We start from the raw sequence: 26,159 nt of genomic DNA, 5'->3' as shown, positions 1-26,159 counted from the left end.
ATATGTAGTAACACCTAAGACTATTTCGCATGGGAGCCCGAGAAAATAGATGCCAAATAGCTTCAAATTATGAAAACACAGGTAAAATTCTGAAAATTTCATATGTAAGACGCCATTTTCTGAAATTTGACATTAATTTATTTTCTCGCGCTCTCATACGAAATTTTCTTTGGCGTTATTACAGATAACTAATTACATTTATAGCCCTTGAAAAATGCAAAAAATAATGCAATATTGTTTAAATCATTCTGGTACAAAGTTTTTGTCCACTAAAAATTAAAATTACTCAATTTCCTGATGGATTCCGTCTTAATGCATGTAATATGCAATTGCCTTGTACAGTGTGGTTCCTGCCCAGGGAACAAAAACCTCCTCGAATTAACTCCCATACTATGCTAAATTTGGAATAACAAATGTAGCACTCTGGGCGATTTTTTGGTGATTTGTGGTTGGTTTTTTAATAGAGAGGAGAAGTCGTTATGTCAACAAACCGTGGTCCTGCAAAAATGGCAGAAAAAAATTGACATGTGTGACTTTCCTTTGCATGATTGCACTCAGGAACAAAACGGTAGCCCACACTTTTCTTCCATCGTTGACATCGTTGACTGTCTCTTGCAAAAAAGATTTTTGAGATCCAGAAATTCCACTTCTCTCTATGGCAGTGACCAGAATAGAAGCTAAAAGAGTGAGGTTAGATAACGATTCAAAGTTTATAAAACGACAAAGAACCTGCTGCTGATCAGCTAATTTTTTTTGTGGATTATGAGAAGAATAGTATTTTTCGATAGTTATTTGACCCCACAAATCAATAAAAACACATAGTTCAGTAAAATAATGTGCTTGGGCTCCCTGTGGACATGGGACATTAATCACATCAAAGAGAAGCCGATAGCAAAAGTAACAAGGAAAACATTCATTAAGGACTCGTAAAGTTTGGGGCTTTTCATCGAAAAAGTTTGGCAATTTTTTCGTCTGTATTAGGACCACATAATATGGATGCAGCTTCATCAATCACATGTAAATATACTGAAGACAATAAAAAAGATAAATAAAATAATAACAATAACAATAACAATACGATTTTCTTGAACCAAGAGTTAATTTAATTAAACCGTTTTTTTAAGTGTAATTACAGACCTACAGTAACTATCGTTTTCAGACTCTAACTTGAACAATGATTTCTCTTGTAAAGAGTAGTATGAAATTGACTTAAGTAGTAAATAATCCATCCTGTTTTTTTTTTCTTTACAAGGACGCTCGGTCACTTTACTACTACCGAAAAGAAAACAATTAAAATGATTGTACGACTGTACGTCGAGCTTTTGTCATGTTTGACACAGCATAACCGTCACTCTTTATTATTTTAGATTCAGTAGTTGCAGGAACAGAATCCCCATATACAGGTGAGTATTATAGAAAAGATATTGTTTTATCCATTCATTCATTCATGCATTCATTCATTCATTCATTCATTTTGATCGTTCGCTCGTGTGCTTTTTCGTCCGTTCATCTATCCGTTCAGATCTTCATCTATTCATATTGTCTCCTATTCGTCTGCTCAGATCATTGGTTTATCTATTCATTCTTTAATTAACTGATTAATTTATTTAAACTTATCAGATGACAACAAGCCGAGCAAGGCTGTCATCATTTCAGTTGCAGTCGCCGCTTTCGTGTTACCTCTTTTGGCTCTGTTCGGTTACTGGTACTTTCGTCACCAACGTGGGAGATCGTACTACACAGGTTAGGGTAACGTGTATATACAGGGAAAGCCTTTAACTTGACCTTTGGACCATGATATAGTAGTATCAACGAGGTTTTCAAAAAAAAAGAGAAAACAAATGAATGATTTTAAGTATAAACCAAAACACGTGGTTGTAAAAAAGAAATACACGTACATAGCTCTTGCTCCGGCGCTAAAACAATACCGGAGAGGGCGTCTGTTAACATTGTACGTGCAATCACCTTTTCCCGCCCCCACTTTGACCTGTTTGGGCAGTTTATGAATGGCAGTTGGTATCCATAGGGAAGCATTTGCCATCTAATGTATTCCTTTTATCGTCCACCGAGACCATTCCCCAAGAAATAATTGCGTGGAAAATTTTCCTGTCGGAGTATTTTATGGAAAAACCAATTTACTGTAAGGTCGTACAACTAGTTTGCCGTACTCACCGGTATTGCTTCGTGTATTATATGGCCTTTTTTAAAATTTTATTTTTATTGTATTTAAATTGAGTAATCTGATCTAGAATCAAGAAATTAATAAATGTTTTTTTTATTCTTAAAAGTCTTTTGTTATTTGCAATTTCATTACAGACATTAAAGATACGAAAATCGAATTTGATGCTTTCATCATATACAGCACAGCAGACGAGGAGTGGGTTAAGACAACACTACTTCCAATTCTTGAAGAAAAGAAAGCTTTGAAGTGCTGTGTTCACTACAGAGATTTCGTACCTGGAAAGCCTTTTAGAGAAAATATGGCTGACAGTGTTTACAAGAGCAGGAAAACCATTGCTGTGGTATCACGAAATTTCTTTAGAAGCAAATATTGCCATCATGAAATGGATATGGCTTTAGGACGATTAGTCGAGAGAGGAGACAATAGTGTGATTGTCATTAGACTCGATGATGTCGATAGAGGGAAACTCCCTAAAGCACTTAAACAGAGGAGCTATATCGATTATTTCAAGTCAAATGACAAGGAATTGTTGGCGAAACAACTGACCCATTGTTTCAAAGACCCCATTCAACCGAGTGTTGTACAAAATAGGTTCGTCTGACCATAGTTAGTAGGGGAGACTGGTTATGAAAGCCGGCAAACGTCAAAGTTGAAAACAAACGGTGGTGTAGTTTATGACAGTGCACAAGCCTTTGTTTTTTGTTCACAAATTGTAACTGAATAAATTAATAAATGCAATTCAAATGTGATTTGTGCGACGTAAATTATATCGGTTACACGTGCCGCCACCTCCATCAGCGTGTAGAGGAACACAAACATTCCGTTATTGGCGAGCAGTTCTTGGAAAAACACAACTTAAAACGGATGAATCTTAGCACAAACTTTAAGGTCCGCAAGAAATGCCGAGGGAAGCTTGAGAGTTTGATCTTCGAAATGCTTATCATGATTCAGAAACAAAAGACCTACATTGAACACTCAAGCGGACTCCATCCGGGCGAAACTTTTTATTTAATTGTTAGTTTGCTCCATTTTCACGCCTCGATTTAACTTTACATATTCCTGACACTTTCTTTTTTCTGTATATATATCACCAATTCATGCTAATTTTCTTCGCATTTGGTAATGATGACCTCGAGTCATCGAAACGTCGTGTTACTTTTTTTAGCGTTGATTTTTCTTTAAAAAATGTTTCTATTGGTCAGTAAATTCAAAATGGTAGGAATGCTATTAATCGTTGTGCACGGTCATGTCCAAAAAAGTTAACAAAAACATATAACAAAGGGTTTCCCAACCATTCCACTTTGATTAACTATGGTCTGATGCATGGTTCAATTTGACCTGTTACCACCCCCCTTGGGCATACCTTCTTCCCCCGGATTTGCATTTTTTTTCCCCTCTTGGTGGTCTATTCCCCACCCCCGAGCTCCTGATGGACCTCATATACATATTTTTTGGTACATCTTGTTTAGCCGGATCAATATTCATTTCTGTACAATAGCAAAACAAGACTTTTTCATAACTTTTATAAACGTTTTCTAGAGATAATTTAATAATTTTTAATAATTCTTAGAATTTATAACTGTTCGATCTTTCGTTTAGTGTAACTATTTTGTAATATTGTAATTTGATTTTTATCTATATTTTAAATCTTTTTTATTTTTATTTTTATATTTTTTAATTTTTTACAGGACCTGCATTGATAGCAGTTTTTTTCCTAAAACTGAAGCAGCAATCCTGCATAAATATGTTTAAATTATTATTAATTAATTATTATTAATTGAGAGAAAGAGAATACAGCTTATAACTAGATTTTTGACTTTTGATTTCTGGTTAGGAAAAAAATCAACTCATTCTACTACTTGTCAATTGAAAACAATGAAAAATGATTCAAAGGCCGATCGATGAAAAGTCTTTATCTGACGCCAGGTAGTAAGTTAGTGGTCCCTAGTAGCATTTCACTGAGACCAAATTAAGAAATGACGCAAATTTTAGAACATTTATTCAGTAATCTGATTCCGTGAAGTTTCAAACCGGGGTCATTTCAGTCTAGGATTTTTTAAGTTCAGTGAAATGCAGTCAAGAAGTGCCTGGTAAGGCTTACATAACAACTTCAACAGCTAGCAAAACACTACTATTTCCTCGGACAAGTAAATGACAGGTTTTCGCACGTAACAGACATGCAACAAACATTGAAACATAGTACAGAAATTATCTAGCCTATGAATACAACCATTTCTCCTCGCTCCTCGCCGTTAGGGACATTTCGCCAGGTGGAACGTCTGCCCCTCAGCAACGGAAATTCCATACTGATGACGTAAAATCTTTCCGGAATCTGGTCAGGAGCTCTGATTGGTAGACATAGTAGTTATATTTCTTTACATATTGCTTACGAATGACAGGCAAAAGTCAAAAGGCCACAAAGGTAAACGGTGTGGTAAACGTGATAAATCTACTACAAAACAGACAACTTTCCGGGAACATATTCTTCTTACGAAAAGGCATCTGAGTTTTGCTGGAGCTCGTTCGCAGTAGAACACAAAACTTTACCGTAATCAACCAGGAGAAACATAAAGTCAAGCAAATTTATTTTTGGAACTCCATGACTACCGTATTTGCTATGCAAAAAATTAATATACGTCAGCAGTATGGAATTTCTGTCGCTGAGGCGCAGACGTTCTTCCTGGCAAAACGTCCCTAGAGGAGAGGAGTAAGAAGAAACGGCTGTATTCGCACGCTACAAATTATCACCTTCTGCCGGATATCTGCAAAAACCGGCCAATGGTTCAAAGCCAAGTACCCGCTGAAACTAGACCTAGATCCAATTTTCCTGAGTCGATAAAGAAGAAAGAACTCGAATTTGCGAAATTCTGTCTACAGCCACTTCTACACAAACCCATAATCACGAGACAACCCCCAGAAAATGCCACATAAGCAAACAACACAGTAAACAAGCTAAGATAGGGCATGAAGTTGAGAGAAATTACAAAATATTTGCTAACCCAGTTTTCATAAATCGGGGTTTGAATGGCACTGTCCTCCGCTCATATTTATGCGGACGATACACAGTTGTATTTGTCATTTAAACGCTCTAACTCTTCCAGTGAAGTCAAATCTGTATCAGCCATGCAGAAGTGCATCTGCGATGTCCGAGCATGGATGAGGGAGGATCAGCTGATGCTCAATGATGACAAGACTGAGTTCCAAAGCATCAAGATTGGGCAGACTGAAGTCTCTCCTGTAGCCTCTGCACGCAATTTAGGCACATGGTTCGATACGCATCTAGATATGGGAACTCACATTACAAAGACTTGTAGCAGCGCTTTCTTTTATTTACACAATATACGTCATATTAGGAAATAATTATCCAGAGAATCAACTGAGAAATTAGTTCATGTTTTTATCAGTAGTAGATTGGATTATTGTAATAGCCTTTTATATGGTATCCCAGAATATCAGACTAGGAAATTGCAACGTGTTATGAATGCAAGTGCAAGACTTATATATCACGCGCCCAAGTTCTGTCATATAACACCTCTACTCGCAGAATTACATTGGTTACCAGTGCGCTCCAGGATACGTTATAAGATACTCTTGATAACTTTTAAAATTTTGCATGGCCTATCATCACCTAAGTACCTTTCAGATTTAATTAGTATTCAACAGCCTTCGGCCTACAATTTGAGGCGCAACGACAATGGTCGTTTGTTGGAAAGACCAAGTGCGAAAACCAAGAAAACAATGGGAGACAGAGCTTTCCAGATAGCTGCTCCTTTCCTATGGAATAAGCTGCCAAGGTCCGCACGCAAAGCAACGAACTTAGAATCTGTTAAGACTTTAATTAAGACATTTTCATTTAAGGAATCATTTCAGTTATCTTAGTATATCTATATCTATATATATTTGTAATTATCTTTTACTCATTTAAATGTAAATATTTTTAAGATTTATGATAGAAAGATTTGTAAAATTTAATTAATGACTATTGTGATGCGCTTTTGAATATTTAATAGAAAAGGCGCAATACAAATAATAAATATTATTATTTTCTATTATTATGACTTGCGGTATGGTGTTCCTCAAGGGTTCTGTCTTGGCCCACTTCTCTTTATAGTCAAGTGCACTGTTTAATGTCATCAAAAAGTCTGTTAGGAGGAATCTGGGTATGCGGTTAGATTCTAACCTATCAATGGGTGATCACATAACGAAAACAAGCTCTGCAGCATTCTATTATTTAATTTGTACAATATCAGGAGGATAAGGAAATATATTAGCAAAGAATGTACTGAAACGCTGATACATGCCTTTATTTCTAGCCGCATTGACTATTGCAATGTGTGGTTCCAGAAAATATCCATACCCCACCCCCCACAGAAGGGATTTGCCGTATGACCCACCTCCTCTGGATTTTCCAAAATTGGCCGCCGAAAGTTACCCCCTTCCCCTCCGGAATTTCCAAAATTTTCGCACACCCCCTGGAAATTTTGCTATCTCTAATTAAAGTGAACAAAGAAGTAGTTTTGTTCACTAGGATGCCAAATTTTGTGAGTTTCACATATTTTCTGTTGAATTGAATAACAGATAAGCGAATTCCTTATGCGAACTCCTTATTGTGTGTTTCATGTAATTTCTGTTGAATTCTACAATTCTGCAAATGAAATGCAAGGTCGCATAGGAAACATAACTGCACTTTTCTCCCACTGTGTCAAGAAGAAAGCAACAACACTTGAAGAAGTATAATTAAGGTGACTCGACCCAGTTATTTTGTGAGGGTACCATCCTGCTTTTATGCTCTCTGGTATCCCCACCTTTACTTTGATCGTAAGTCTAACATATAGCATGGATAACATATAGAATAATCTACAACATAGCATAAAATTTTTAGCGATCGGAGTAAATGTCACGTGGTTATAGTGCCACGCACCTTTGGGGTCTGAGTCGAATATTGGGGACCTTTAGCATCAGGTTTTTCGTGGGAAACGCAAACCGCAAACCGCAAAATGTCACGTGACCACGGCCTTGCGGTCACGTTTGCAGTTTGCAGTTCACGTTTGAACCGCAGAAAGGGCTTCCAGCGGTAAGTGATTTACGGCAAGGTTTTTTGCCACAAAAAATTGTACAGCCTCGCGTTTAAAGGTATGAACTAGCTTTTTGTATCCGTTTGCGATGTGTTTGTTGGATTTCTGATCTCGAATCAATGAATTATTGCTGATTTTAGGGCGATTAAAGTGATGCACTTCGACTTGATGAAAACAACATGGCGGCCCTAAACAATGAACGCGTAGTTCAAATCAATTTTATATTCCTTTCTGCTGTACTAACAATGGAAAGTATTCTGTTCCAATCCACAGTTAATTTTTTTTTTCTATCTTGTTACTGAATTCATAACTTAACTCAGTCTCTGTTTGGAACTTCCTATTTTTAACGTATCACTCCGCGAATATCATTTTATTTTGCTTATTTCTTTTAGACTGGGGAGCTCAGGCTTCATAAAGCCCTCTGGTTTCTTCTGGGCTCCCTTGCAACCTTACAATTTATATATGTATTCTTGTATTGTATTTTATTTTGGCTAAATAAAAGTGAACTGAACTGAACGGAACTGAACGCCTTGCTAAAGTTTGAAATCTCCGCAACGCGAAACTGCAAACGCGTAACTGCGGTTAGCGGTTCGCGGTTTGCGGTTTACCTGATGCTAAAGGTCTCTATTAATAGTGCCTTGCGTTTTACAGAGTTTCACCAAAATCGCCAAGAGTCAAGGTGAGAAATTCCGCAGTTTCCAAATTTAGGTCATAATTTATGCGAAAATGATAAGCAAAGTTTACACGATTATATCTGATAAACTATGAGATTTATCCCTTTATTTTGGGGATCGTTATAACTGATGGGTCTTTGCAAGTCAGCAGAAAGCTTTAGGGCCTTGTAAATGCGTGCGATTTCGAGCAATGCAAACATATACCAGTTATATTTTAGCTATTTGTTGACATTTGTTAGCGTTTAAGAGTCCTTCTCACAAAAAAAGCATTTTCTTAAAAATTTATATTTTTTTTCCTTCAAATTTTTTCAGGGCCAGAATTGATTAACTTACTACCCGGATTCTGAATTTCATGGTTATTGAAAAACTATGACATTATCTTCTGTAAGCCCAAACTTGATTTTTAACGTTTTGGCTGAGTTTGTGCTTTGCTTTGTTTCTAGTCTGTCATGATACAGCATTCTTGTTCAGCACGCGTGCTATGACCGCGTTTGGCTGACTTCCGAAAGCTCACAGAGATATGATAATTTTGGTATGGTGAAAATAGAAGGGATTCCCATCACATAACGTCTAGACATGAACACCCTCAGCGCTTTGTATACTGCAGGAGGGACAAGGGCTTTGCTAACAATTTTAGCATTACCTCTAAGCAAGATGAGCAAGAAAGATTCTGGAGCGAAACCAAAATTCACAAAAAAACTGACAGTGTTTACAAGTGTAGTTAATTTTTCACTACCAGATAAAAAAATAAGTAATGAGTTGGTTTAATTATTGGCTTGCATTAAACCTAGGTAAAATTGATATTTTTTCAATGGCAAGTATATTTAGTGTGTAGCATTTCTTGATTTTTTTGCAAAGGCACAAGAAGCACAAGAATTGATTAAAAATCGCTTGTTTACCCTCTGTGTATCACACCATCGCCTGTTTCACAGTACCAAAATTATCATATCTCGGTGAGCATTTGGAAGTCAGCCAAGCGCGGTCATTGCACGCGTGCTCGCGTGCTGAACAGGAATGCTGTATCATGACAAACTAGAAACAATAGAATACTCCCAAAGCACAAACTCAGTCAAAACGCTAAAAATCTTTAATGTTTACTCAAGTTTGGGCTTATAGAAGATAATGTCACAGTTTTTCAATGACCATGAAATTCAGAATCCGGGTAGTTAGTTAAGGGATAAATCTCATAGTTTATTAGATAATAAGCGTGAAAAGTTTGCTTATCATTTTCGCATAAATTATGACCTAAATTTGGAAACTGCTGAATTTCTTGCCTTGGGTCTTTGCGATTTTGGTGAAACTCTGTTCAACGCAAGGCACTAATACCCACTATAAGTAGCCGAGAGATTTTCACGAAAAAATGCCGGCAACAGCAGAATTTCAACTCAGACCCTAAAGAGGTGTGGCACTATAACCATGTGACATTTACTCAGATCTCTAAAAATTTTACGCTATATTCATATAATTCTCGCGAAGTGAGTGGCCGAAGGCTGCAAGCAAAGCGAGTTTATAATCTCGTCATGCGCGAAGTGCGCGTGCATCATATGAACCGCGCGTGGTCTTAGCCAGATGCAAAATGCGATGCGCTCTTTGGTATACAGTAATTATATTCCTATTATGTTGAAACGTTTTGTTATCTACTCACCTTTTTAAATGTCAAATGACCAAGAAGCCAGCTATGCACCTCAGCTACCTTTTTCTTATGAACAATAAGTTCAGCCTGAAAGAAATTAAAATAGACATTGTGGTTTAACAAGAAACATTAAACCTAAAAACATGACTTGACTCGATGCATCACACATCATTAATATCAAGAGTGAGAAATGTTGAGTTTCAAACTTGTTTAAAGAGCTGAAGTTTGAATAAATTCGATTGTATTTGTGCCTTATTCAAACTTCAGCTCTTAAAAACACTTTGAATCTTAACATTTCTCACTCTTGATAATGATGTGTGATAAATTGAAATGTCGAGTAACGTTTTTAAGTTTAATTTTTCTTGTTAAATGCTTGCACAAGCAACTGACTATTAGATGTTGTGGTTCAACAAGAATATCAATTTTTATTGACATTGAGTCATCAGTATATCCTATAGCAGGGACATAGATATAGATTTGAATGTTTTAAGGGACTTGTACTTTCAGGGTTTGTACAGATTTTTGGATAAAAAATTCAAGACTTTTCCCAGACTTTTTCCGAAACAATAGTTTCATTTTCCAGACTCACAGTTATCAAATACTTGTAGGCGATCAGTAGAGACCTTAAAAAAATGCAGGAACAAAGCTTTTTTCATGATGTGCTGCATATGTACAGGTAAGATTGAATAAGATTTGACCAAACAAAAAAAAATTCACTTATAAAGCACCTGTTGTAGCTTTCCAAGAAAAAAAACAGGCAAGACTTTTTACCATTTTTCAACACTTCATCTCTGTTTTCCAGACTTTTTCCAGGTCTGGAAAATTGCTGGGCACATTTCAAGAATTTTTTAAGAATTCAAGACTCTGTACGAACCCTGACTTTTTCCTATACATGTACATGCATGTATGTAACAAATCATAAGGAGTGATAAGGGTTAAATTTATTGTACCTCTGATTTTGGCCTATACTTGTCCAACCAAAGATCTTCCTCTTTTCTGACCTTTCTCTGAACAGGCTGGCTGTAACCTGCTCAATTGAAAGAGTGAATGTAACAGTGGGATAACTCTTGTTAGGAACAACTTAGCTAACATACAATGGTGACGTGACTGACTACAAGAGAATGCCATTCATTTACCTGCATTAAAAAAGGAGTAAAGGCTACCTTGCAATTGCCTTGATTTCTTGGGCTTGCCTTGTGAAACTAAAGTTTCACCAAAGCCACCAAAAGACGATGAGATCCATGCATTATGTTTCTGAAAAAGATGTTAGTACTTAATAGTTTTCAATCAAGAGCACAGTCCAGGATTAGATCATCAGAGACTTACACCAGGGACTGAGATGACAAGGATTTAGATGGCAAGTAACAGTGAAATACTGTTCACAGATCAAACAAACAGTGATGGAAGCAAGGTGTTCTATGACTCCTTCACCACTTCCATACTATGTCGTCTAAAATAAAGTGCTGTTGTTACCTTTGGTCCAGCGAGTGAGGTATTTGTCCCTTTGCTTTTTCCAGTGCATAATTTCTTCCAAGACAAATTTACTTCTTTATGATTACCTCCTGGTTGTGGCTGTGTCTTTGAAGAGCTAAGGGCATAGTCAAGTAATAAGTCTACTAAGTGTAATGCAGTCAAATAAACCTCATTGACAACAAAATATGGTGTAAATGATGACAATAACAGCAGTCCCTTTTTGTCACTGGAGACCTTAGGTAACCATGAAATTGACAGCAAACATGATGTCTCCAGCAAAGTGTTTATTCAGGTTCCTTGAGATGTAATAAATAATAATTGTCTATTCCAACTTGCTCCATTTCTCAATAACCCTGTTGCTTTTTTGACAGTCACATTGTCATTTCAGAAAAGTAACTGTAGGCTTAAAACTCCTGATATTTGTTTTTTTTCTCAAGGAGCCTGTAGTCCATGCTATCACAAGCAGTAATGGCTCAGCAATAATCTAGGAATTCCTTGAGAAAGTTTTCATGAGTGACTATTACAGTTGCCAAGCTACATGTATCACTCTCCTTTTAAACAACTGGCTAACACTGTTACCAAGACTCAAAGTTCGAAGATTAAGATCAGAAATATTTGCAAAGCTGCATGTAGCTAAAGGATACAAAAAAGTTGACATACCCTTGTGATGAACTACATGGTTCAGGTTCAAATGACAATTTCTTTGGTTCGTCACCATCCACTAAGATGCTGCCTTTGTGTTGCTTGCTCTAAAACGAGGAAAAGTAATACAGTACCAGGTTTACACCTAAAGTACATGTGCAGACTCTTTAAAGTACACAAGCTTAAACTCAAGTTCAGCGTACATTAAGCTGAGAAATCAAAGGGGGAAAGAGCACTGAGGACCAGAAACAATTTAGTCTTTCATACCATTGCAAGCAAACATGAGAATCTTAAACGCTGCAAATATTGCAGAGAAAATATGACAGCTGCAAGACTAGTTGCCTCTATGTATCGCCCACCTGATAATATTACGTTCTTAAACCAATTTTCTTCTACTTTGGATCGCATATGGATGAAACTAACTAATATAATTTTACTAGGGGACTTCAATTTTAATCTGTTGCCAAAAGCTCAGGACACAGGTTCTTCAATCTGGAAATTCCGTCAACTTTTGAATAAATTTAACCTAAAGAATGTTATCAACAAAGCAACAAGGATCACTGACTCCTCCGCAACGCTAATTGATCTGATAATCTGTTCTGACATTTCAAAAATTTCTCACCAGGGTGTTTGTGACTTGGGAATTTCAGCTCACCACTTAATAATTATGCAGTCATAAATCTCAAAAGGAAACGTCAGAAACCAACGCTCAAAACAGTCTATGATTACAAAAAAGTAGATCTTGACTCATTAAAAACGGACTTTGCTGCTGCCCCATGGAGTATCTGCAATGTCTTTGACGATCTGGACGATGCTACTTGGGCTTGGGAGTGTTTATACAAGGATATCATGAAATCTCATGTTCACGCTCGACGAGTAAAGATAAGAAGAGGAAGCCTACCTTGGATGAACTCATCCATACGTAAAGAGCTAAATAAACGCTATAAACTGCTTCTTAAAGCACAACAAACACCTAAGGGCTCACAAGCCTGGACAGATTATAAGAAGGCAAGAAATCACTGCACTAATCTCACGGGGGGTGACAACTCTAACAAAGGCTGTTTTGGCAGTCCTATGAATAACTTTATGTCCTCCCGCAAATTTCGTCGACCCTCCCGAATTTTCCGGTGGCATTCCCCATAAATGTTTAACTTCCCAAAACTGTTTTAACAATTAAAATTAAAATTTTGATTAGAGATTTTTTGCAGCTCCTTGTTAATTATGTAACTTGTTAATTACCTAACCTTAGTTATTTTTTCGTTTAGAGGGTATCATGTTAACACAGAAAGACTGTCAAACTTTTTAAGTATATAAAATCGTGTTTTTTTGTTTTTTTTAATCGCCGATGAATCAGGCGAGCAGTGAAGGGGCCAACCACCAGGGGGGTCTGGGGGCATGCTCCCCCAGAAAATTTTGAAATCTTGGTGCTCTGAAACGCCATTTCTAGTGTTCTGAGAGGACAAATTCTGTCCAAATGTTCTCTAAATCAATTGTCCTTTTTATTGGAGTGGAAGTAGAAGTAGTCAATTTTATTTTATACAAGTTGTGTGGTTTTTGAAATTGCTCTGGATATCACTTTCAGCTAAGTATACTCTGTGTGGTGTCATTGTATGAGTATCATAAGAATTCATTTGAAAATTTCAGAACAACTGTCGAAATCTGAAATTTTCCTATCCCGAACCCATATTGATCGGGATTCGGGATTTTCGAGCAAAATCGGAAGGACCCCAACGAGATCAGGATGATTAAAGAGTCTTCATAGACATACTACTTTTTATGGCCTCATTTGTGTTTAACAAGGTTAAATGAGTTTCGTTTTTTTCTTACATACTTCTTACGTACTTCTTTCAAGTTTTCCAGTATGCAATCAGTGGAATGTGCTCTTAAAACTCGTTAACGTGCAGCGTAAAATTACCCCTGAAATAATGAATGATGGGATCTGGTGTGAACTGATAGTATGTGCCTTGCACCGGTACGGTTCTTGTGTCAATCTGCTGGGGATTGCACATGGTCAATCGCACTCGAACTTCATGCTGTTTTAGTTGGAAACTTTGCTGATTGGTCTTTTCATATCATGGGGAGTTCAGCTGTTTTCAAGTGTCAAAATACATAGAATACAGCGCATACACTGGGTGCATATCACTGTATATAAAATATTGTTTGATAACATGTAATATCAAATCTTTGCTTAATGTCCCGAAAATATCTCATATTTCCCGAAAAATTTCCCAGGTTTCCCGATTCCCGGCAAAACCTCCAGATTCCCGGAATAAGTTTGTTTTTCTCCCGAAACAGCCCTTGTTAGAGCTGTCACCCCCCGTAATCTCCTTACATCAGCAGAGTCAAATTACTGGCTATCAAAATTTGACGAGACGACCTCTGCAAAAGATTTTTGGAAGACCGTAAGATCTTTTGAGGGAAAGCTAACAACTACAAACATCGGTCCAATTAAAGATAATTCTGGAGTTATTCACCCAGACGACACATCAAAGGCCAATGCTTTAAATTTCTTTTTTGTCAATGTTGGAAAATTTCTTTCGAAATCAATACAAGACTCTTTAATAAACTCTCCTTGTCAGTCTGCAAGAAATAACAGTACAAGTGAAATCCCTGTTCTTTCTCTCTCTAACATAGCCCTCAACAAGGATCTCCTGAAATCTTCTCTGAAGTGTTTGAAACCTGGCAAGGCAAGTGGACCCGATGATATTTCAAGCAGGGGGCTAGCGCTGCGCCTTATTGGAGATGTATTTTTGGACTGCTTTATGCCACTGGCTCAAAGAAGTATTTTGGAATGCAAATTCCCAAGCCAGTGGAAGCAGGCACAGGTGAAATGTCTTCACAAGAAAGGAGATAAATTTACAGTGTAATAATACATGTATGATGATACTGTGACTTTTGTCCAAACCATCCCTTGCAACCTTTCGCTTTAGTTTTATTTTGTCTTGTCTTTTTTTCAAACAAATTGAACAAACACAGTCACCCCAACAGTCAATCCGGGGGGATCTTCAAGGGGCGTAAGGGTAGAGATGAACAAAGGAGGCCTTCAAATTCTGACCCTGTTCAAAAGAAAAATTGTTCATTTTTTTTCAAGTACCCTGGCCTGTATAAGACATCATAAGACCCTTTAAATGGCTTTCGGTCCAACAGGATGCTCTGTTTGTAACGCTAAGTAGTAAAATCCATATCCTGCTCAGCGGCCCATACTAAGGGAGTGCCTGCATGACTTCCGTCAATACAGGGTATAATAGTGCTATACCGGTAAAAACGCGATTGCAATAATCTATTTTCAACTTTCTCAAGTTACCTGAGATCAGGCACAATTTTTGTTTTGCCTTTTCAAAATGTGCTTGGCAATTTAATACTATAAGCCTAGTGTCACGTCCAAGCGTGACACACGACAAACATTATTGTCTATCATTTTGTAGCTCATTGTAGGGCTTATTTTAACTCATTTTAGCTCGTAGTAGCTCATTGCAGCTCGTAGTAGCTCATCTTAGATCATTGTAGATCATTGTAGGTCATTGTAGGTTATTCCTTGTTTTAGTAACTACGACACACGTCCCCTGATTTTTTTTTTTGTCTTTTTTTAAAATCTTCATTTTAGCTCATTACAGGGATTACACGTTCGGTCATAGTAGCTCATTGTAGGTCATTGTAGATCATTGTAGGTCATTGTAGATCATTTTAGGTCATTGTAGGTCATTGTAGGTCATTCCTTGTTTTAGTAACTACGATTGAGTCAATTTATTTCAAAGGTATCATTCCAAGTATTAGTCGTATTCAATTGCATTATGGGGATCTTCAAAATCTCTTCAGACCCTGGAGGACATTCACATCGGAGCAGCGAGATTTATTTTTAACATAAAGAATTCTACTCTTAGCACTGAGGTCCTGGCAGCGACAAAATGGAAGTCTTTATCATACATGTACAAAAAGAGGATTGCAACCATATCTTATCAAGCATTTTATAACAGGGCTCCGGCTGGTATAAATTCTCTTTTTATTAAACATTCTCCATTAAGAAATCTCAGGGACAGTCTGAAACTATACGTGCGTTGCCCTAAAAGTGACTTCCTTCGATCTTCCTTCTCTCATCGTGCGTCTATTCTATAGAATAACTTACCCATGTACTTAAAGAGCAAACCCAACATTGGTTCTTTTAAATCTGCTCTTAAAGAAAAATCTGACATTTTAGATAAAATAACATTTAATGGGTTACAGGGAATAAATAAAGATATTGTAAATTATATATATTAAGGCAACAGTCAATTAACTGTTGTTTATATTGCTAGGTATTTTTTTATTTTTATTTTTTTTATTTTTCTTTACTCATTGTAAATAATTCATTGGTTTTGTTAATATTATTAGTTACTTTTTTGTAGATACTTTTTAGTTTGTAGGTCCACATCAGCTCTTTAGCTGCCTTTTTTACTGACCTACATGACAAATAAAGTATGTATGTATGTATGTTTTTTGTATTTGAGGTGAATGGCCGGCCCCCAGTAGGGTGAGTGCAATGCCGCCAGACTTAAGGTCTAGTACCAATCACACATCAAACGGGGCAGTGCACCAGCACAGAAACTGACTGGGGGAATTGAACCCCCGCCCCTACAGACACAGTACAGGACAAAACAGAAACAAGACAAACGTATACAGGACAAAAGAACAAGTTAAAAGACGCGGGCACTGCCTAAAAGACTAAAACTAGAACACACTCACTCAATAAACACTCCAAAAAAGGAGGGAACTAAAAACTAAACTGAAACTAACTAACAGAATACTAAAAACGGACAAGAAGAGTCCGAAGACACACTCACTCAAGCACGAAAGGAACCCAGTGCAGCCAATGAAGGCGACCAAGAAACCAAAGACACACTCACTCAAGCAAAAGGAAACCCAGTGCAACCAATAAAGGCGACCAAGAAACCAAAGACACACCCACTCAAGCAGAGTCCTCTTAGTCACCGACGACTAAGAGGGACAAGACACACTCACTCAAGCAAAAGGAAACCCAGTGCAACCAACAAAGGCGACCAAGAAACCAAGAGACGCACTCACTCGAAGCAAAGAAAACTCTTAGCCACCGACGACTAAGAGAAACAAAGCACAGCAAAAACAGCTCAGGCTTAGAGACGACAGTAAAAAGACCCGTCGGACACCACACCGACAACACCGTTGGCACCCCACTGCCTGTGAAAGTAGCGCTGGCGCCTAGACGACTTAAACCTTTTAAAGAAAAGGACAAGATGGCACTTTGCTCGAGCCTTAATAACTTCCATCAAAGGAAGGGCCCCGGGGCGAACCTCGCGAAAGCGATAGTCGTTACGCGCCCTCCACAAGAAGTACTTGGCTAAATTCAGTAAATAGACAAAAACACGAGGGACCACAGCGAGCTCCGAGGCAGAGAAACCAAAAAGGACATGACGACACAACAAAGAGGGACACAAGGACGAGGTACGAAACATAAGAGACTGAATCCAGCCAAGGACACTCTGGGCAAGAGCACATTCAAAAAATAGGTGAGACGGAGTCTCTAGAGCGCCACAAAAGCAGTTAGGGTCGTAGTCATACCCAAAAGAAACCAAACGATCAGCGGTGTAGAGAACACCATGGGCAACCTGCCAGGCAACATCAATCACCGGTCTGTCTAAGGGACAGAAGCTGAGCTGCCTCCAGGTGGTAGGCCAGTACAACGAACCATACAGAGGAAGGAACTTTTCCTCGCAGTGCGGAGGGACAAAATTGACGGACAGCAAATACAAATAGGCGGATTTGGCAGACATAGAGGAGGCCAATGCAAACTGGTGGGGATCAGTCGAGGCCATCACCAAAGCCGAGCGAGACCGAGAGAAAGAGCCATCTACCGCACGCCACGCCAGTAACAGCGACTGATAGAACGGGGGCAAGGCGCGAGGACTGAAAGCAAAGGGGCGAGAGAAAACCTCCGTCGGAGAGGAATTGAACACAGAATGGAACCAGAATCCCAAGAAAACAGACCAGCTGGATTGGGCCCTCACAAAGCGTTTCACCCACTGAACAAGCAAAGACTGGACCTTCAACTTAACATCTACAACTGAGCAACCACCAACTGAAGGGGCCTGGACGACTACTACACGAGCAACAAGGTCTTTTTTGCCTTTCCAGAAAAATGAAAAGAGCAGCCTCAACAGTTCCCCCAAGACCCAGGGAGGCATGTGGATGAGAGAAGCGACATACCACACCCGAGAGAGGGCCAGAGCATTAATGACGAGCGCACGGCCACAAAAGGACAGGATACGCTGGCGCCAGGAAGAGAGCGTATTCTCGACCGCGGTGATACGAGGCTTCCAATTGACGTCATCGAGATTGCCTGGGCCAAGAAAGACCCCGAGAACCTTAATTTTGACGGACGACCAATCAAGAGTGACAGGCGGGTCAGAGCGGTTGGCCCAAGGCCCAAGCCAGAGACCCTTAGATTTAGACAGGTTAAGTTTAGAACCAGAGCCACGCTCATATACATCATAAACCTCAAAACAAGCACGGATGGCATCATCGGAACACACGACCAGCGATGTGTCGTCAGCGTACTGCGAAATCGGAGATAGGGGATCCGATGACCCGGGGAGACAAAGGCCTTTGATACGAGGATTGGCACGGATGTTGCAAGCTAACACTTCAGCCACAAGAACATACAGAAGCGGAGACAGAGGACAGCCTTGCCGGACACCACGAGAAAGAGAAAAGAAACGAGACAAGTAACCATTAACGTTGACAGAACTTTGCACACTAGTGTAGAAAAGATTAACCCATTTCAGGAAGGACGTGCCAAACCCCATTTTACGAAGAGTGGCATGCATGAAATTCCAATCCACCCTATCAAAGGCCTTTTCTTGGTCCAAAGACAAGATCACGACCGGAGCATCAAAAGTAGTGGCATACGAAACAACATCGCGAAGGAAAGCAACGTTCTCCCCGATGTACCTGCCAGGGACCCCACAAGTTTGATCTTTTGCGACTATCAGATGGATGACTTTTAGAAGCCTGGCAGCGACGGCACGCGCAGCTAATTTATAGTCCACATTAAGAAGTGATATGGGACGCCAGTTCCGCATATCAAGACGATCACCCTTCTTAAATGACAAAGAAATGACGCCCCGCCGCTGAGAAAGAGTCAGGGAACCAGCCCCGTAACAAGAATTAAGAACTTCAACAAGATCTTGCCCTAAAACACTCCAGAACTTGAGATAGAACTCGGCCGGAAGGCCATCCAGACCTGGAGCCTTCCGCCTGGCCATACCAGTCAAAGCTTCAAAACATTCTTCTACCGACAGCAAGCCTTCACAAGAATCCGACTGATCAGACGGGAGAGACGACTCGACATTGTTAAGAAGAGACTCTTGAGCGACATCATCAATGAGTTCAGCCGAAAAGAGAGATGAGTAGAAAGACGCAAACGACTGACAAAGGTCGTCAGGGGACGAAACTATCGCACCAACATCATTCCGCACAGCGGCAATCCAGCGATCAGCACCTCGTTTTTTCTCTAAGCGGAAAAAGTAAGCACTGGAGCACTCGCCCTCCTCAATCCAGCGTGCTCGGGCTCGTACCTGGGCACCCTTGGCAACTTCTACATCCAAGTCAGCCAACTGCTGAAGCACCGATTGGTAAACCCCAACCAAAGAAAGATGGCCATTGTCGACCCGCTCCTTAAGGTGGGCAGAAAGCCGGGAAAGGAGATCCCTCCTAACAGAAGAAGCAGACGATTTGGAACAGCAGTACCGAATAGATAGGCCCTTAATACGGGACTTGCCCTCCTCCCACCATTTGCCAAGAGAAGGAAACTGAGACTTCCGACCACGCCAGTTAGACCAAAACTCCCCGACCTGGCGAACGTATTCCTCCTCCTCCAGAATAGAGATATTCAGCTTCCACAGGCCAGGACCCGGAGGAACAACATCTGGCACAGTTACACGTAACAGGACAGCACAATGATCAGAGTAGGGACACGGGAGAATATCACATGACGAGACAGAAGGGACCCACACATACGGACAGCCAATAAGGTCAATACGAGAAGAAACTGAACCATCTGAGCTCATCCAGGTAAAACCTGAGGATGAAGGATGAAAGTAACGCCAGGTGTCAATGACACAACACGCATCAAACAGATGTGAAAGAGTAGAGGAACTCTCTCTCGAGGTATCAGAAGCGTTCGACCCGGCACGATCGAGCGAGCGGTCAAATACCGTATTGAAGTCACCACACAAGACAGTAGGGACCGAAGGGTCGACCCAGGTGGAGACCTGCTCAAGAAACTGGTCCCTTGCAGGATTGCGGTTTGGCGCGTAAAGAGAAACGACACGAAACGATTTATCCTGGAGACAAAACTCACACGACACAAAACGGCCATCATCATCAGACGAGAAATCGACAAGCGACAAAGAGGGACGAAAGAGAATGATACAACCACAAGATTTTTGAGAACCAGGAGACACAACAGATTGAAAACCAGAAGAACGAAACCAAGACTGACACTCAACATCACTCACACAATGTGCCTCCTGAAGACACACCACATCAGGGACTACCGCAAGGGATCGCAACCACAGCAAGAGACCTGCACGTCTGTCAGAATTTCGAATACCGTTAACGTTTAATGAAATAATTTGCACCGCCATTATAGTTGGTAAAGCAAACATTACTTTTTAGAGCCTTTGGAGCCGCCAGGACCCCTAGGGGGCCTTGGCTCATACCCAACACCAGAAGGTAAAGGATGTTTGCCACTCGAGGCAGAACGACTAGCTGAGGGCGAACGCCCCGAGGGCGAGCGACTGCGACTGCGGTCGCGACCATGATCAGCAACTGGGACGGGCCTGGATTTGCCCGAGGAGACAACGACTGGAGGTTTCTTTTTAGGAGGACGAGGGGCAGGCTTAGCAGGCACAGAAAAGTGATCACTGTCAACAGTGTCCTCAGATGAATCAGGGTAAGCACGTTTTTGGGACTCAACCGCCAAATCCATCTCGCTGTCCGACCGCCCAGCGAGAATACCCTGACCAATGTACTCAGCAATTTGACCATCATCCAATAAATTTTGAGAGGAATCATTATTACTAATTACACTTTCATTATTAATATTTCCATTATTAAGACTAATATCACTTTCATTTGTACTAATTACTTTTCCTTTAACATTATGTGCATTTCCATTACTAGGACTAATATCACTATCATATGTATTAATGACTTTCTCTTTATGCTCTTTCTTTTTATTTAAACCAACTTTGGTTTTAAGTTTATTTAATAACCCAGTGCTACCTTCCTTGGCAGCACCATCAACATTAGATAAACTACTAACAGGGGTATCCCGAGGAGCGGGGGAAATAAGACCAGAGTCAACGGTTGCCCCATCCAGGGAGTCAAAGTCAGAACTGGAGGGGGCAGAGGAAAAAAGGACAGGTTGGCTCGAAAGCTCATCCAACTGGTTATCACGATGGTCAAAAGATAACGACGCAGATGGAGTGGCATCCACGACCGGAGTACCAGCAGCAGAGTCGAACGTTGCCCCATCTAAGGAGTCTGGCTCTGAAAGAGCCCGAGACGTTGGCAGGGCAGCATCAGGATCACCATCAGCAAGAGGACCAGCAGCGCGATCGGTATCGGCAACAGGAGCACGGTTAGCATCCGAGGCAGCATCAGTGACACTAGAACGACCAGCAGCTTCCGCGGGGGTTGGATCGGCACCATCAGACGTATGAGACGCAGCATCACCGGTTCGAGCCCACGGTCTGGGACAGGCCCTCGCAAAATGACCCTCCTCGCCGCAACGCCTACACTTCCCCTTAAGGTCACAATCGGTGACTCTATGGGGACCACGACAAATATCACAACACAGGGGTTGATCCCTGTACCAAACCTTAACCCTCAGTTTTCCCACTTGAAGGGTCCGGGGAATGTGATGGTTGAGAATAACATCCAACAAAATGGTACCAGTATTGATCTCGGGTATATTGGTCCAGTGTTGGAACCGCGTACGTTTAACCTCCCCAAATGGGGAAAGGACCTTAAAAAGGGGGTCTAAATTATCCTCAAACGGGTAGTAGTGAACCTGAACCTGGGTAAGACGTTTAGCATGGTTCAGAACCCGACAATCTACACCCCCAACATTACAAATATCCCTACTACAAAGATCGTGTTTAACCCCAGAAGACTCAAAGGTCACCTTACACACCCTACCGGGGACAATTTGGATAGCAGAAATGACATGCTCCTCGCTAAACCGGTCAAAAAAAGTCTGGGCAATCTCTTCCCGCTCCATATTGGGCCGAAAATCCCGTAGGTCGAATACAACAGTTCGAGAACCCATAGCGAACACAAAAAGGAAAGAAAAAAGAAAAGAGAAAACCTGCCGGACAGAGCCGGCAGGCGAGGAAAAACTTAAGCCCTGATGGGCCGGGCACAAAAAGAAGAGGGCGCCCCCCAAAAAGTAAGTAGCAAAAACTTACAAGTAGAAGCGTGTCCAAACAGCTGTACTACCAAAGTAGAGGCACAGGGAAAACCACGTACAAAACAGGAGTCGGTAGTCACACACCGCCTGCCACGGACGTGGCGACACTCACCAAGGCCAGTTCTCCAACGACGAAATCGTACCACAATGGTAGAGTTTCCGCGTCGCGACTTGGAGCGTTATGTATGTATGTATGTACGCCGTCATCGGCCATGTTGAATCCTATCACATCGAGGCTTCAGAAAAAACCAGCGGTGACACTCCACAAAGCTTAGTCTCGTCATTTATCGTACACAAAATATATTGCAAGATCGTGCCATAATTTGACAAATGACAGGAAACACGTCACTCCGCTGGGACAAGGTGGAACAGTCGGTGTCGGATTCCACCAAACCGCGTAAATGGACACATTTCCGTTTCGTCAGGGAGGAATGGCCATGAACGGCAATGACGGCTTCATTTGCGTGTAGATTTGAACTCGCTAGTTCCTATTTTACAGAAGCCACGAACTTTCTATCTAAACGTGACCCATTTCTACAACCTTGAAAGACGCGAAACTTGAGAACGCCGGCCTTGAGCTTGAAGAAAATTGAAGACAAACGCGAAACTCGACGACCGTAACGCATCAATGGCCCCAAGTAGTTCTTGTAGAACAGTGCTGTTTCTTTTCATGTTTTTATCACTACTCGAAGGTTATTCAGGTTCATTGACAGGTCAGTATGATTTTATTTATTCTAAATTCTTGTGGATGTAGTTAGTGAGCATTTTAGAAATGTGCTGAGGGGTTTATTCACAGCACGGCTTACAGGCACCCTTCAGCCTAACCGCGCTGAAAGAAAAGATTTTGAATGAATTTCCTGACAAGATGGGGCTTGTGTTTATTAAACAACACACAGTTTCGTACTTCAACAGTTGGCGTGATCCAATTCTTTGAATTTACTTTTGTGTTTAGAAACAATGGTTAGAAAAAAGGATTCGTCTAATTAATCTGTAGATTTATACAGCTGAAATGGAATATGCAATTTTTTACACTCTGATGGCTGTGATTTCCCAAAATGTTAGAATTTCTATCTAACATTTTCTTCTTAATTGTCATCTTTATTAGACTCTAACTAATAAAACTGACCGTCATTGTCAATTATATCATGTAGAATCAGATAGAATGTAAGAATAGAGATTAGAAAATTCTATATATCGTACTGCAAGACTAACTTAACTTATGTGATCAATCAAGTGTATCTTTGACTCAATTAACCGGCGCGTGTAATGTGCGATAAAAAAGTGTACACTCTTTTAAGAAAGCTTGTTGTTTACAAGAAAGAGAGAATCAGCCATTTACAAAAATAATCATGTGTCTTTTCGATTAAAACAGGTCTGACTTAAAGATGGATTTGTTTGGCGGTCATTTCCCTCTTTACACGACGTGTTACGTTGCGTGAGATTCTCGATTGGCAGCCAACCAATTTCTCCTGGGGCAGTTTTTATAAATTTAATCGTATAAAAGAAGTCCAAAGGACAAAATTAGTCAGCTGGCTGAATATGATATAAATTAGAATTCATCTCTTTGAGAACAATTTTTTTATTCAGCCTTCAAATTGTGAAAATTAGGAATTTATGATGGAAAGTTAAAAAGAAATCAGTTAACAACGAACCTGCTCAAAAATTATTTATAGCTTATAGCCATTAGCAAACGTCCAAGCAATACGTACACGTTTTAATCCCTGAATTTTTTGGTTGATTGAGTTTTTATAGTTCGCTAGTTTACTCTGCAAATACCACATATGGGAGTCAGCTCTTTATAATTCCCACAATCAGGTTAATCTTTCTTTGCTTAATCCTGTCACTTTCGGAACCAACCCATAGTCATGTAAACACATAGATATTGTTTTAAGTTATTGAATCTGTGAATCAAATCTTAAGTGGTATTCTTGTGATGCTTGTTGTTTTCAGTGTTAATTTTGTCTGAGTGGTAACAGTGGAAGGTGGATAAATATTTTGTTTGTACTTTAATTCCAAAAAAAAAAAAAAATCTCAAATTTCATGAGTAATTTCTAGGCCATGAGAAAAACAGGTCAAAATATAATTTTGTGAAATATAATATCATTATAATCTGAAGTTATAAAAATTGTTGTGGCACACCTAAAAACACGTTGAATATTGTCATTGTGGTGTAGAACCGCTCCTTTGGTTATTTCATTATTTATCCCGCATTCCCTCCTTTTAAGTCGTAACATTTTGGCTTCTTTCTGTTTATACTTTCTGGTGGTTTAAGCACTTTGTAATTAAATTATGTCACACATTATTTAATGTTAGAGATTCATTGCCAGAAAGGGTGTCTTGTTGACAACTACATGTGCTGATGAATACACATTTAATCTGCTTTGATTGAATTAAAACCAAGAAATTCTAAAGATTGAATCATTCACTCCTCCTTCCAAGAACATCGAAAAAATTCCTTTGTTGTTGTCCATAAAAATGGAGAAAGATATGATGTCTTAAGAAAGTGTGCATTCTGAGACAGTTGTTTGAATGGCCAAGTAAGGATTTCATCCACAGACTGCATGTAAGCAGGACTGGGAACCCTCGTTTAATTTTTGTTGGTGAATGAATTTTTTTGTCAGAGATTTATTTTACATCTCCATTAGCCCTGCCTTAGGCGTGGTGGCATTATGGACAAAGAGACCAAACCAAAAATATGTTTAAATGGGTTTTATTTGGCTTTGTGGTCAACCAGCTCCTACCACAACACAATAAAACTTGTAAAATTGATTTGATTTTATCATAGTTATAAGAGGAGACTGGCTATGAAAAGCAGTAAACATCAATTATAAAAGCAACAGTTTATATTGGAGGTTCCCTGAAAGTGCACAATCCTTTGTTTTCTTTTGGCAAATCCTGACGGAATAAATTAATGCAATATTTTTATTGGTCAATACGATCAAAATGATAGGGAAGCTTTTGGACACTGAGCACGTTCAGGTCCTCAAAAACATATTAACAAAAGAGTCTGACGGGTCACATTTCATAACCATTCCACTCTATTAACCATGACTTTATGTAATTTTCCTTAAATTTAGGTTATGAGAGAATTTCAAACCTTGTGAAACATTGGTTACTCCACTCAAACCAAGCGCCTACTCCTTAGTTTATTGAAACCACTGATATAGTGAAAGTAATCGTAAACATGCAGTTTCTTATTTACGTGAAGTAATGATTAGATTCAAAGGGGGTTTTGCATTTCTCTGCTCTTGTTTTTCCTTCATGGTTCTGCTGGTAATTCTTGTTAACGTTTGACTTTAATTTGTCAGTCATTATTGAAGTTCTCTCATTCCTGCTGTTTTATTTGAAGGGTCAGAAACCAAGAAAATGAAGTTTTCAGTTTCTTGGAAAATCAACCCTCGAAGTTTTCAGGGGCATAGCCAGCTTTTCGACTAGTTGTAGGCCTGGTTAACCTTCATTTCCACACATCCTGAAATTGCACGCATGACTAGTATGCACTGACCACACCCCAACACTTCGAGCTCTTAAGCTAATTTTAGCTCACCCCAACAACGCATAATTTATTACAAGAGGTAGAGTGATCAAACCAAACATTTGTAGGCGTGGGCCTACAGGTCTAGGGGCTGGCTACGCTCCTGTTTTTTTTTTTTTTTTACATTACACACTGGTATTGTACATAAATAGTTATTATTTTGACCACTTCGAGGGGCTTTTAAGAAATTCAAGACTAAATACAAACATCCTATTGATAGCCGGTTGCATTATCAGGAATGCCTTTTTTCTTCCATGTATGGTGCAGTGGACGTGTGTGCTTTCTTATTTTTTCCTGTATATTGCACAAGCTTCCTTAGGGTGGGTCTCAAGAGAGCTGATAGATGATATTAGCTTAAGCAGCTTGTAAAAATACTTCCTTCCTGTTTAAGATGCAGCACTGTCTTCATACAAAAGCCTTTTGTTTTGTTGTTAACTTGATATGACACCCGGCATGAATGAT

At 39.7% G+C, this 26,159-nt stretch overlaps 3 protein-coding genes and 1 long non-coding RNA gene across 5 annotated transcripts in view; 2 read left to right on the top strand and 2 right to left on the bottom strand.

Annotated features, from left to right (window-relative positions):
* LOC140922018 (muscle, skeletal receptor tyrosine-protein kinase-like) overlaps positions 1 to 26,159 on the top strand; it is a 61,300-nt gene that overhangs the window by 25,878 nt on the left and 9,263 nt on the right. Inside the window, exon 1 of one of the 2 annotated variants that reach the window (XM_073372047.1) lies at positions 22,541 to 22,878. The exons of the other annotated variant lie outside the window; for it this stretch is intronic. Coding sequence (XP_073228148.1) covers positions 22,794 to 22,878 — 85 coding nt within the window. The 5' untranslated portion in view covers positions 22,541 to 22,793. Of the gene's footprint in view, positions 1 to 22,540; positions 22,879 to 26,159 lie in introns of those variants that run through there. 2 annotated transcript variants of the gene reach the window in all.
* Positions 993 to 2,835, top strand: LOC140921773 (toll-like receptor 6). Its single transcript, XM_073371775.1, has 4 exons — positions 993 to 1,017; positions 1,368 to 1,403; positions 1,621 to 1,743; positions 2,317 to 2,835. Exons 1-4 carry the CDS (start codon positions 993 to 995, stop codon positions 2,781 to 2,783), a joined length of 651 nt encoding a protein of 216 aa, XP_073227876.1. The 3' UTR covers positions 2,784 to 2,835.
* Positions 10,680 to 12,014, bottom strand: LOC140922031 (uncharacterized). The gene is made up of 4 exons (XR_012164056.1): positions 11,947 to 12,014; positions 11,698 to 11,786; positions 11,038 to 11,152; positions 10,680 to 10,818 (listed from the first exon to the last, which is right to left on the bottom strand). It is a non-coding gene; the product is annotated as an uncharacterized lncRNA (long non-coding RNA).
* LOC140921772 (uncharacterized) lies at positions 16,806 to 17,873 on the bottom strand. The gene has a single exon (XM_073371774.1). It carries the CDS (start codon positions 17,871 to 17,873, stop codon positions 16,806 to 16,808), a length of 1,068 nt encoding a protein of 355 aa, XP_073227875.1.

The sequence above is a fragment of the Porites lutea genome, chromosome 12 (genome assembly GCF_958299795.1).
Source record: "Porites lutea chromosome 12, jaPorLute2.1, whole genome shotgun sequence".
Taxonomy (NCBI): domain Eukaryota; kingdom Metazoa; phylum Cnidaria; class Anthozoa; order Scleractinia; family Poritidae; genus Porites; species Porites lutea.
Note: the sequence above shows the minus strand (reverse complement) of the source record. Positions and strands in the feature narration are given on the sequence as shown.

Bases quoted from the DNA above. Each gene is read 5' to 3' on its own strand.
- LOC140921773 (XM_073371775.1), top strand. From the start codon at position 993: ATGGATGCAGCTTCATCAATCACAT. The intron at 1,018-1,367 runs GTAAATATACTG...TTATTATTTTAG, and splicing joins TGCAGCTTCATCAATCACAT to ATTCAGTAGTTGCAGGAACA. The intron at 1,404-1,620 runs GTGAGTATTATA...TAAACTTATCAG, and splicing joins AACAGAATCCCCATATACAG to ATGACAACAAGCCGAGCAAG.
- LOC140921772 (XM_073371774.1), bottom strand. From the start codon at position 17,873: ATGCCTCCCTGGGTCTTGGGGGAACTGTTGAGGCTGCTCTTTTCATTT.